This window comes from Tenebrio molitor, chromosome 7 (genome assembly GCF_963966145.1).
Source record: "Tenebrio molitor chromosome 7, icTenMoli1.1, whole genome shotgun sequence".
Classification (NCBI taxonomy): Eukaryota; Metazoa; Arthropoda; class Insecta; order Coleoptera; family Tenebrionidae; genus Tenebrio; species Tenebrio molitor.
In genome coordinates, this window is record NC_091052.1 from 866354 (window position 1) to 878496 (window position 12143).

Here is a 12143-nt window from a genome sequence, read left to right on the forward strand (position 1 = left end):
CGTAAACACCTTCCTTGTGGAGCCGGACAAAACTAACTAAACATTTAATCCTCTTATCTACACCTCGGCCACAGAGCGAAAAAACTTTATTCTAAAAAGTAAAAACACAATGTTTTGCATTGATTTTACAAAAAGTATTATGTCACGATCACAGTCATTAGGTCAGATAATTAGAAAATGCGAGTAAATAGACAGCTCGTTAATTTATTGGGAGGAAAAATACTGAAATGAAAATTATATTTCGAAAAAATGGTACATAACAATTTCGTTGTTCTTGACGAGAACTGTCAGTAGTTAAAATTAATGTACTTATTTCTGAGACACGCTGCATACTAAAATTCAGCTAGGTCGGAAAAAATTCATAAAGAGTTGGACTAATTAATAAGAAATTAGCAAATACCGCTACGACACTCTTAATTATAATTAATTTTGAAACATTTACAAAGTTTTATACATGGGTATTTTAGAAAATCAACATTTTAAGACTTAAGGGATTAATCTTAAATTTGTTAAACTTTGTGCTTCCAGTTAATGAAAAACACAGGAATAAGTTGGGCTTTTATTAGTTTTTCATTCCAGTCTCTTGATATTTTAATAAAAGTTATTATTTATATTATGAAGCAAATAGAGTTATGGATTTGTTAGTTTAATTTTACTTTATCTTCTAAAAGAGTTTATTGTAAATATGTACACATTTCCGAAAAGTATGTAGTAGACTTTGAAAGTATAAAACAGTAGAATATGCGGTTTATTTCATTTTTCAGAATTAGTTAATTAAGTTGTTTAACTTTGATTTAGTAGTTTTGATTGCCTGAATCGGACACTTTATTTAAAGGATGATAAAGAAAAACCTACCCACGCAATCGTGTGGGTATCTAGGCAGAGGCACACTCTATCTTCCTGTAACGTTGGATGTTTTTGCATAATTTTTATTAAAATTTTCGTCGGTGGATAAATGCAAACATGATACATATATCTTTTCTATTCAGATAAAGCCAATAACGAAAATGTCTACTTTACTAAATTTCCAGGGAAATCTGATGATTTATTCTTAACATAAAATTGAAAATCGATTCGCTTTAAACTTTATATCGTCCTGTACAGAGAAAATCATTAAATCACAAAATCACTTTGATGTCAGTTTCTAGTTCATGCCCGAATGAAATATGTCAATATGTGATAAGAATATATTACTGCGTCGGTTACTAGGATCGGGATTGTACAGAGGGTTGTAAACAGTGGAATTTCGCTAAAAAAGATTTATTTCAGACAGCTAACAGGCTGATTTTTTTCAGTAATGGTATCCGCCGGTACGTTGGAAGGAATGCGGCGTCAGGTACTGCCTGCTGGGATCGGAAGTCGTAAACGAGTCGGTGGCAGAATAACCGGAACGGCCAGCGTTAATCTCCAGAGACCTTTGAATGGCGGCAGGTACCGGGGGCGGTGTGGGCAGATGATCGCCGCTAGCTCTAAACCCATTCTCGTCCGCAATGTAGTTAACAGTGTAAGTAACCCCATCGGGGGCGGTGTAAGAATAAGTGCCCTGCACCACATTAGCCTCTTGATCAGTTCCTGCATTCTTCAATTGTCCGGCTTCCTGCTGACTGATGCGATTTTCGGTTTCGTATCTAAAGACGACGCACGAATAATTACAAACATATTTCAGAGGTTTTGTTGAGGTGATTTCACTCGAGCGTTGGCTGTGATAAATTGTACGTTTGATGACCAGGAGCAGACACAACTTTTTTAGAGCCTAATGTTTCTGTCAGACCCAGACAAATTTATTTCAGTAAAAAAAAAATTCCCTGACCAATTGCTTAACTTCATTAAGCACAATAAAATATTGTTGTGGTAGATACTAAACGTCTGAACGAAGCAATTTCTTGGGCACTTAGTTTTCTGAGCTTGAAATTTTGAAAATTTTTGATTAAAATGTTTATAAAAATAAATAAACACATATGATACTCTCTCGAGAACCGTGTCTTCTTTAAGGTGATTTCTAATATACTGGGTGTTGAAATGAAGTGGTTTAACGTTATTAACCCTCTTAATAAAAAAAATCGTGGCAATTTTTGAAGCTTTGAGCTTACGTGAAATCGATACCGCATTGAGACGGATATCCGTGCAATTTTATGTAGGTTGGTTGTTTCCGTTCGCCGGTAACAGGTGGCGCGTAATCTCTGGATTAAATTGTAAAATAAACCGACTCACTCGAATCTGTAAGTTCCGTCTCCGGCGTTGTCATTGTTGAAACGAAGGATAGCAACAGGTGCACCCCCAGCGTGTCCTGAATAAGTCCTGACAGATGGTCCGTTATAAGCTTGAGATGGAACGGGTCCAGAAGCGGGAGGGACGTAAGATGAACCGGCCCCGGCGCTAAAAGTTCGCTGAGGAGCCGCCAAGAAGCCGCCACCACCGGCGGTTTTGGCACTCACCGGGGGCAGATATGTGTTCTCCAGGCGGTCAGCGGCAACCGCACAAACCGCAAACATCAAAGCTATCTGGAAATTATTTATCTCTTAGTTGATGGCCGAATGGGTCTTTGAAGGGACTTACCAGTTTCATTGCGGGTGTTTGATTTAACAACGGCGAGAAATGTAATGATGCTTGGAGGAATAAGTCGCGCTCTTTTATAGATAACAATCGAATCGAAGATGAGAAGGATTCGTTTTCGGGAGCATCGGGGCAAGGACTCACATTTCAAGGTAATCATAACAGTGTGCTCATCTTTGTTATGGGAGTGTGGAATAAGGAAAGGTTTTATTTATCATAAGTGACCTAGAAATGCTATTGTGGATGATGGCTCGACCCTCCCATAATTTGGATCAATCAGTGCAAATGTCATTCGGTTTTTAATCTTAAGGCGGTTTCCATTTAAGGAAAAACGGCTTTTAATTAACCGGGTAAAAATTAAGACGACTGCGTGCCTAAAGAGAAAGATGGACATGTTCGATTTGAAATATGATTCTTAAAGGGTACGCGGATTAAATGAATTGCGATCAAAATCTATAATTTCAAAGATGTCAGTTTTGAAAAGGACAAGAACAATTTACAAGTAGACCATATAAAATATAAATTTCATAACAAAAAAAAAAGGAAAGTGTCAGAGGTACCTACCAAAAATTCCGCACATGTGGGAGGTACTTGAAATACATGGAAATATAAAGTAATGCACACCTTGACATTAACAATTATTGTTAAATTTGAAATAAAATAGCAATCGTTATAATAAAAAAATCTTGATTGTTGTTTGTGGTAAGTACTATGTACTCATTAAGCTGATTCCCGACGCTCGAGTAACAAACTTTAATGATTTTATATTATCAACAGTGTATGTATTAATTTGCAGTTACTTCACTCTTTAAATACTCAATTAAAATACATATAACTTGTTTCAAAATCAAAAATCCACCAACACTGCCATTCTACCTCGAAAATACAACCGACAACGTCGCCAACTTTTGTTTTTAGTTGTTGTTTGAAAGTGTCAGAAAAACGTGGGGTTATGAAATAAAACTATTGACAGTCGTTTTGGTCGTAGTTCATTGTGTTTTTTAAATTCTTCGAAGCACTTAATTTAGCTTTAATTTAGCTGTTAAAAGATTCCTTGTTTGATATTTATGACACACTGAAGGTCAAATTTTGGCGGAAGGTTGGGCCAACCCAGAAAAATGAAACTTATTCCAGGGATTTCTTTTTTTCTGCCAACATAATTCAACAGGTGGTGGATTTTGTATTTTGAAACAGATTATACACTGTTTTTCTTTTGGTTTTCCTCTTTTGTCAATTGTATTTCACTATTTGTCAAAACTATTTCATATTTACGTAACTTTGACATTTAATAGAGATTTTAGGAAATAGTTTTGAGAAATAGTGAAATATAATTGACAAAAAAGGAAAACCAAAAGAAAAACACTGTGTTATCAGATTATGAAAAGCACTTTGATGGAGAAACATAATTTTTTGCAAAGGAACCCGAATGTAAATGGTACGGTTGGCTTCAAAAAAAACGGGAACTGTCAGAAAAAGTTCTGTCAGATTTTATTAAATTTTTATAGTTTGAAACGGCTTTTTAGAATTTAGGTTAAAAAACTGCACTTATGTGTCAGAAATACTACTGTCAAACAGACACAAATTGACATAAATTGACAAATTAAATTTTCAATTCACATTAGGTCAAATTTCATTTCCCGTTTTTTTTTGAAGCCAACTGTAATGCTTTTCGGACAATAACCACACTTTTTCCGTTATATTTGAGCAAAATGTTACAGTATAACGTAAGAGGCCGAAATAACTCTGAAAAAGCTTCTTTTAAAAAAATTAATTTAAGCTGTGTGAGTTCTTTTCGAAAAGTTCAACGGAAAGGAAAATATTTCCGTTATTCCAAACTTTTGGTAGTCACTGTGGGTATCTCATCGATCGTTATCGAATTATAAATTTATGTATTTATTATTTACGAACGTAATTTCAACTATTGTCATATTTATTTAAAAAGAATAATTTATTTAGTTACTGTTGTATTTTAAATGGTGGGTAGTTATCTATATTGTATGAAATTTTACACCACAAATTTTAATTCTTCTGGTTTGATGGTAAAATATTAATTAAATGCGGATAATGTGCATAATTTATAATGTATCGTGTTTCATTGTATTTGTGTTTGCGTTTTCACTATGGAATTATTGTGCATGACGATAATTAATCAAACGAAATTAATTGTGTTAATGAAATAAGTGTGCATGGACTGAATGAAGGGTAAAAAATACTTTGTTGAAGATGTTACAGTGTCGGTTTAAAATATGCACTGCAGCGCTTAACGTTTTATGTGATGCAATTTCAGAAAAACGAAAAATGTGGAAATTGTGCTACTTTCAGTTCTAGTATTACACCAGGGGCATGGGCGACAATTTCCTAGTTGTAAAAAAGTTGAATTAAACGTTCCATCTGGAGGAAGTTGGAAAGAGGTGATGTTTTAGCTGTTCGCCGTGTACTTCCAAACTGCGTCAGCTAACACCTTTGGGGTCTTGTTTTAACTGAAAAATGTTTTCAACGGAATGTCGCCGAACTTCGAGCCTTCCGTTTTCGTCAAGTCGATTTATTAACAGTAACCATAAATTCAAGGAATGTTATCTTCTTGTCTTCCATAAATCGAGATTATTTCTTCCGGCAAATATTTGACAGACTGGCATACTTCATATCGGCAAATCATCGACAATGGCATTTAATAAAATATTCTCTACCAGATGATGTAAAAGTTGCACATGACAGGTTGAGTGGGTTTCAGATTACTTAAACCACAACTGGGGTTAATAAACAGTTTCTCAACAAGTCAATCGCAATACTGCAAAATCAATTAAGCTATAAATGTATAATGCAGGATTTGCGTCTGATTTAAATCGTGACGGTTTTCCTGCGGTAAAAACACATTTTCCTGCTGCAGTCGTATTTTATTAGTGTCTTTTAGACAGGACTAAACATATTTTAAGACTAATAAGTAAATTGAAACTGATACTTGTATTCACTTGTCAAAGTTATACTAATCCACAGTGAAACTAAGTGTTTTGTGGAAAACCGTTTCATTGCATAAAAGCGCAAAAGAAAGACAGAAATCAGCGCTGAATCCATTAAAGTTTCATCATTTCACTTTTGTGCCCATTTTTTAGCAATTTTCAGTAAAACGTGTTGCTAGTGGGGTTCGAAAAGCGACAGTTCCTGAAAATTGCACGAGATGTTGAGGTATAAAACTTTAAATCAGTCACACACCATATAAAAGTTAAATCGTCTTCAAAGAGATCCTGTACGACGAAAAGAAATGCTGTTTCATTCATCGTTGAAATTCGCAGATCTCCCGAATATTAAATAATAGAAGATTTGTTGTCTGGGTGAGGGGTCTAGAGAATTTCCTTCTTGAAATTACAATCGAAGATTTATCGTTCTACTTAAGGCAGATATCCGCAAATTGGATGTCACGTTTGCGTTGATCGATATATTTATCACAATAACATTTAGGGATGAATTTCAAATCTAAACTACTCTGTGATATCGTCAGCTAATAAATAATATCGTTACTTGTGTAATTCGGAGAAGGCATTTCCCATAAAATAAGATTGGTGTCTCGGTTATACTCTCCCCATTACGTTAATATTTGAAAAGAAATCGCGAAATCGAGCACAATTTTCTTCGGAACATCTACTTATGCTTACCATTCTCATAAATTATTTAAATTTCCCTTGGAGATTACGGTGGGTGGTTGTGAAAAAATCTTAAGAAATTCAAGTTTCAAAGGAGATGAAATTGTTTTTATGTCAGATGACACGTAATTCATGGGTAGGAACAGGTGAATTAGAGTTTTCATAATAGAATCAAGTTACAACTGCTCATTCTGGACAAGTTCTGCATAGAGATTGATTTACCTCCGGGGTTATAATTTTCCACTTGTGGTAGGTATATCAATTAAAGTGAACTTGATGTTTTTTACCGAAAATAAGTCATTAATCAATGAACTGTTGCGAAACGATTTCACACCTTCTTGTCTTAACCAAAACATCACTCATGGATCGTTAAAAATATGTCTGTGTTGATTTAGGATTTAGTATTTATTTATATCAAATACTTGTTTCAAATACTGAAAGTACTCGTATCTTGTCAACTCTGTTTTCATTTGTTGAAGCAAATGGTTTTTTACATTTTCAGTCGGTAAAACTTTCCCAATTACGACGAACTGTTATCAAGGGTAATATCCGAATCTAATCGATACATTTTTATTTTACATAAAAAGTTTGTTACTTAGCAACAACACGAGAACTAACTGCACGGTAAGATTTTATCTAATGTCACTTAGTTAGAGTCTTGTTGCTTAAAGTAACAATGTTTGCGTGTGTTAAAAAAAATAACTTGAGGAAATTAGAAGGTCGCAGGATAATTCAATAGATTATGTCCTGAACCGAATTTAAAAAGAATGCAAAACAAGGAAATTGAAAAAAATATATGAATGCAGTTAGTTTTGCGTTGTTACAATGTGACAAAACAGGAAGAGAAAAGTTATCGATATAATAATGTGTTGATCGGTTATTCAGTTGTCTTTTAAATACCACCACAAATAAAATTATTGCAAGCAAAGCTACCATGGATTCATAATGTCATTTTAAAACAATACGATATTTAAAATAGCCACGTTAACTTTGGAAATGTATTGTGGGTTGCATTTTCAATTCCGCCGGGGTCATTATTACTCGTGAAATATCCTGTATAACTCGATTGAACCTACTGTTCGGTAAAAAGATCGTCAACAGAAATCTTATTGCGTAAGAAATAAGGAAATAATATAAAATGAACTGAAAATGTTGTAATTTATCACAACAAATGGATACAAAATGAGATTATGTATCTGAGGGATTTGTCAACTAAAAGGACGACCTCCGTTGGAAAAAAGAAAACCACAGCCTGCTCGGCCACAAATTTATTTGAACACAGGCTACCTTCAGTAAAACGCTGAGCCGTGATACCCGTTATCTTTTTTCCAATACTTTATTAGTTTGTTTTTATTTTTGTCCCCTTCAAAAAAATGCATGGAAGTTTCATTGCATATGCATGAATGGCGGAACAATGAAACAGAAGAGTTTTTTCAAGATGTGTTATCATCACCACATGGCAGTAAATACTTACATCACTGTGCTTACTGCAAGTGATTTAATAATTACCAATTTTTTTTTTAATGTAAAATAAATCACTGATTGAAATTTGATTTTTTTTTTATTAAATTAGTTCTATAAATAAAGTCCTTAATTTGAGATTACGTTGCAATGAGTTGAAATGGCAACAAAATATCTTTCAACTTAATCGTTATACATACTTCGTCGAGAACAAATTGTTTATTAATGGAGGGATTTTAAATTGCGTGAATTATGGATGTAGAAATTTTGTAGAAAATTTTCTTCGACAAGAGGTTAAAACATAAAGGATGATGGATGAGTGCGCTGCACGGAACAGAATATGATCAATTTTTCGTATAAGGTCACAGTTTTCCGTGTACAACTTCTAGACCACAGCCATTTAAATATTACGAAATTAGAATTTAAAGTGATGTTGATGGGAACGTCATAAAAAATACAGCAAGGTTGAGAATGTAGCCAATGTGATATTGTCGTTGACTTGTGCACTCTCATAATGAAATTTATGCCACTTGGCATATCTTGAAATATAAAAAGAATATCTGCCAGCATACGGAACTTGAAATATCATTAATTCAGAGCAACAAACATTTCAGGTGGAAATGTGCATACGTGTTCACCCTTGTGCATTTATTATTTAATGATTTTACAAGTGCGGTCTTTTTATGTTACCCATCTGAAAAGCATTTACAGACTGAATTAATTTGACTAGCATATACTAGCATATAAATTTAAAAGGCAAAAAATAAAATTTTATGCCAATGTGGATAACCGACAGCGTCATGTATTTTTGATTAATTTTGAAATCCACTTTTCCGGCTTCCTAATATCGGGTGTTCATTTAAATTACTCTGCAAAGTAGGCGTTGAAGAGTCGATTAAGAACGCATCACGGGTTACAGATCAGATTACGAATCAGCTGCTTAAATCTAACCTCACTTTTTGCGTTGTTTGTTGTTTGTGTTTTTACTCTGCGACTGACGAGTGCACCGTTCACAATCGACTCTTCAACGCCAACTTTAAGGACAAATTAATAAAATTTAGTGTAAAATATTTTATTTAATTTTTATTTATAATTCTTACACCAGAAGTTTATTTGCAATGAAGATTTCATGATTTTAAAATCTGTAACCACCCAGTTTGGGTGGCAAATATTGGTTGGTTAGGACATCCCCACTTCGTCCCCTCGCCGCCTCTTCGACCGCGTTCTGTTGTAAACTTTTCAGGATAACCTCGGAAATTGGGGGTGGCGTAGGTAAATGAGCCCCATCAGCACGATAACCGTTTTCGTCAGCTACATAGTTGACGGTGTAAGTTTGTCCGTCAGGTGCGGTGTAAGAGTAAGACCCTTGCACCGTACTGGAGTCAGCGCTTTTCAAGTGACCCGTTTCCTGCTGGACGATATGATTTGCAGTTTCGAAGCTGAAATTAATTTTGTGTAAGTTTGATGGGGGCAGCACTCTTCAAACAGACCTAAATCTATAGGTACCGTCACCGTTGTTGTCGTTTTGTAGTTTCAAAATTGGAATCTGAGCTGATGACACAAAACTGGAGGGTTGCCTCGACTGGACGGAGGCAAAAATGGGAGCTCGTGAAACCGCACCGAAACTTTTCGGGGGTAAATAAGTGTTTTCTAAGCGACCCGCCGACGCCAAAGCCACCACGACAGACAGGATTGACTAGAATTTAATTGGTTTCTTAACGCCACTCGGTTCGATTTAATTTGCTTACCAGTTTCATTTTGTCTGGAGGAAACTGCGAAGGAGTGATGGGTGAGGATGGCGTTGGCGCCTTTATATGTCCAGTGGTCAAGATGGGTGTGCTATTACTTTTGTAGGATGATACAATTAATTCGAATGTGTAACATTTCATAACGACTGGTTTCAAGGCGGTTCCCATAATGTGCCAAAGTGATTGTACCAAGAATGTCAATTTGTCTCTTAAATGTAAATAATAAGGACAAAAAAGTGGATTCTTTTTCGACCTTGCGACCGGAGCCAAATTCCAATTAATACATTTTCGACACTGCGGTTTTGACATGGTGTCGAATTGAACGACGAAATTTCCAGTGCTACTAACGAATCCGTATCAGGAGCTAATCCATTATTATCCTGGCTGAGCCCCGCAATCGGGACAGGTGGCGCGACGGCGGGGTGGATCGAGTTCGAACGGGGGTGGCTTCGTAATCGTGACGGTAGCGTTTTCACAGTTACCCTCTGTTGCAGAAGTCACAGCTATAAAAGCAGAAAATTTGAATATTAACAAACTTTGGGAGAATTAATTTGTTAATTCATATACTTACCAACTTTATTCAGCTATTCAGTTTTAGAATTATCAAACTAAACGGCGATGATGAATATAATCCTTTCGCTTTTACGCGCCATAATAACAGATTTCAGCAGATAATAATACGGAGGTGGTGCTTGCGGAATATTGCGTATTCCATAATCATACGATATTTAAAAAAGGAGGGAAGCTTGAGGACACGTTTTGCACGTTTTTTTCCAAAAGCATAGCTCTATGTAGTGCAGTTTCAAAAGATCGAGTTTGAAAGAGAACATGTCAAAGATCAACTTTGAATGTATTAACGTGTTTGATTTCATCTTTCTTTTATATATTCGTCGCAACTCAGTACGTCTTTAAGTTCCAGCTGGAGTACATGGATAATAAAATGCTTTGTGCTATTCAGGACGAAGACAAGTAATGAAAGGCGTTTCATTTTTAATTTTTTACTAAAAGAAAGTGCAGACAATAGCTGCAGAAAATCTGAAAGACTTGAATTAATTTCAACATTTGACGTTCCCGTGATTTTTGTTTACATTCCCGGAAATCATTTATAGGGACTTGGAACACCATCCTGGGCGATATCGGATACTGCTTAATCTGCCTAATGTGACTATATTTTCTAATATTGAAAGGCTCAGCCGAAGCAATCACTTCGGGAAAGAGATTGTGGAGATAAAAAGGGACGGTAAAGGTAGCCTGTCCGCTTTGAAGAAGGTGCCGATGAAAATTTAAAACGTTACGAGACAAAATACTATGTTTTCTCTTTCAATACGTTTGTATTAGAGCACCGCGTTCAAAGCAATTTCTAAACTGAAAATTCTCAATTTTGTGAAAGATTGTACAATTTGACAAATGAAAGATGAAATTAATTAAATAAAATATGCACCTTGATGTCAGTCGTGGTTGTCAAGGTAAACAATGATTGCTGTGTAATGTAATTGATTCTCTAATTACATTAATTTACGCATGATTTTTCTATATTTTGATGTGCAGTAGATTAGATTCCTGTTATTTAGGACACATTGGAGTCGAACTAAGAAACTTTTTCAACTACAAACCATTTTTTTAAGTCTTAAAAACTAAATTACAATGAAATAGGAGAAAGTAATATCAATGTGAAAGAACATGAACAGTATACAGTACCATGAGATCATCTAAATTTATAATCAAAGTATGCTATGACTTTAAATTAGATTGGCAACACTGTTGACGACTTGATTTGCATTATCAAACTGACGCTTCAAAATTCAATACAAAATATGAAACGGGAGTGTCCAAGCCGGGGGAGAACACTCTGAACATTTTCTATGATCGTGATCATTGATCAACAATGGCTGATTCTGTTGGCAATGAAATAATTGAATGGTGTTTTTTTTTGTGTCTCGTAATTGGCACTGACCGGATGTTTTAACTTGACACGACATTAAAAAAAAATTAGGTCATGTCGGTTAGGTTTTTGCTATTGCAAAAATGAACCTTTGATGGTAAATTTCAAATTTGCCTGTCTATATTGTCAAAGCTGACAACCGGAAATGCGTTTAGATTATAGTGGTACCAAAACCATTCAAATTATTCATTATTAATTATTATTATTACCAACAGATTCAGTCATTCTTGATCACGCGGTATTTTGAACATGAGAATCCTAAACGTCAACAGTGTTGCCAATCTAATTTAAAAGTCATTGCCTACTTTAATTATAAATTTAAATGATCTACGGTATCGCGCGTGCAAATGAAATCCTGGGCTTGGAAAAAGTAAACTATTTAGAACAGCGTAAAGTTTGAATTTCCCGCCGTTTGACACGGTGACATTTGTTTATGTTTAGTCAGGACATAATTGAACATGTTTGTTTTCCGCAAAGGGTGCTCTTAGATATTTGCTTGAAGGATAGGAATTGTTAAGTAATTCTATTTTTAATGTAAAACATTGCAAAGAAAAGAAAAAGAAAGATTTTTTTGGCTCTAAATTTTAGGTTAGCTGTCAACATGCTCCAATTAATCTACGCTTTAAAAAAGCACAACAATTGACGATATTATTTATTAAGCAAAATAAAACCAAAATTACGTGGAATGCATTTTATTTTATTAAATTTGTAGTGATAAATTCGAGATATGTACAATACAAATTGTACGTGACTCGATCCCGTGGATATTTTTAAGTAGATTTCATCAATAACCATGCCCTT

General features: G+C 34.9%; 2 protein-coding genes across 2 annotated transcripts; both read right to left on the minus strand.

Annotated features, from left to right (window-relative positions):
• Nucleotides 1–1244: 1244 nt before the first annotated feature.
• On the minus strand, nucleotides 1245–2661 carry LOC138135060 (endocuticle structural glycoprotein SgAbd-8-like). The gene is made up of 3 exons (XM_069053696.1): nucleotides 2557–2661; nucleotides 2212–2501; nucleotides 1245–1628 (listed from the first exon to the last, which is right to left on the minus strand). The coding sequence occupies exons 1-3, from the start codon at nucleotides 2563–2565 to the stop codon at nucleotides 1292–1294; spliced, it is 636 nt and encodes a 211-aa protein (XP_068909797.1). The 5' UTR covers nucleotides 2566–2661; the 3' UTR covers nucleotides 1245–1291.
• Nucleotides 2662–8716: 6055 nt separating this feature from the next.
• LOC138135311 (endocuticle structural glycoprotein SgAbd-2-like) lies at nucleotides 8717–9509 on the minus strand. The gene is made up of 3 exons (XM_069054006.1): nucleotides 9401–9509; nucleotides 9143–9348; nucleotides 8717–9091 (listed from the first exon to the last, which is right to left on the minus strand). The coding sequence occupies exons 1-3, from the start codon at nucleotides 9407–9409 to the stop codon at nucleotides 8788–8790; spliced, it is 519 nt and encodes a 172-aa protein (XP_068910107.1). The 5' UTR covers nucleotides 9410–9509; the 3' UTR covers nucleotides 8717–8787.
• Between the last annotated feature and the right edge of the window lie 2634 nt (nucleotides 9510–12143).

Coding starts and splice junctions, on each gene's coding strand:
- LOC138135060 (XM_069053696.1), bottom strand. Junction 1,629..2,211: donor GACGGAACTTACAGATTCGA/GTGAGTCGGTTT, acceptor CGTCGTCTTTAG/ATACGAAACCGAAAATCGCA.
- LOC138135311 (XM_069054006.1), bottom strand. Junction 9,092..9,142: donor GACGGTACCTATAGATTTAG/GTCTGTTTGAAG, acceptor AATTAATTTCAG/CTTCGAAACTGCAAATCATA.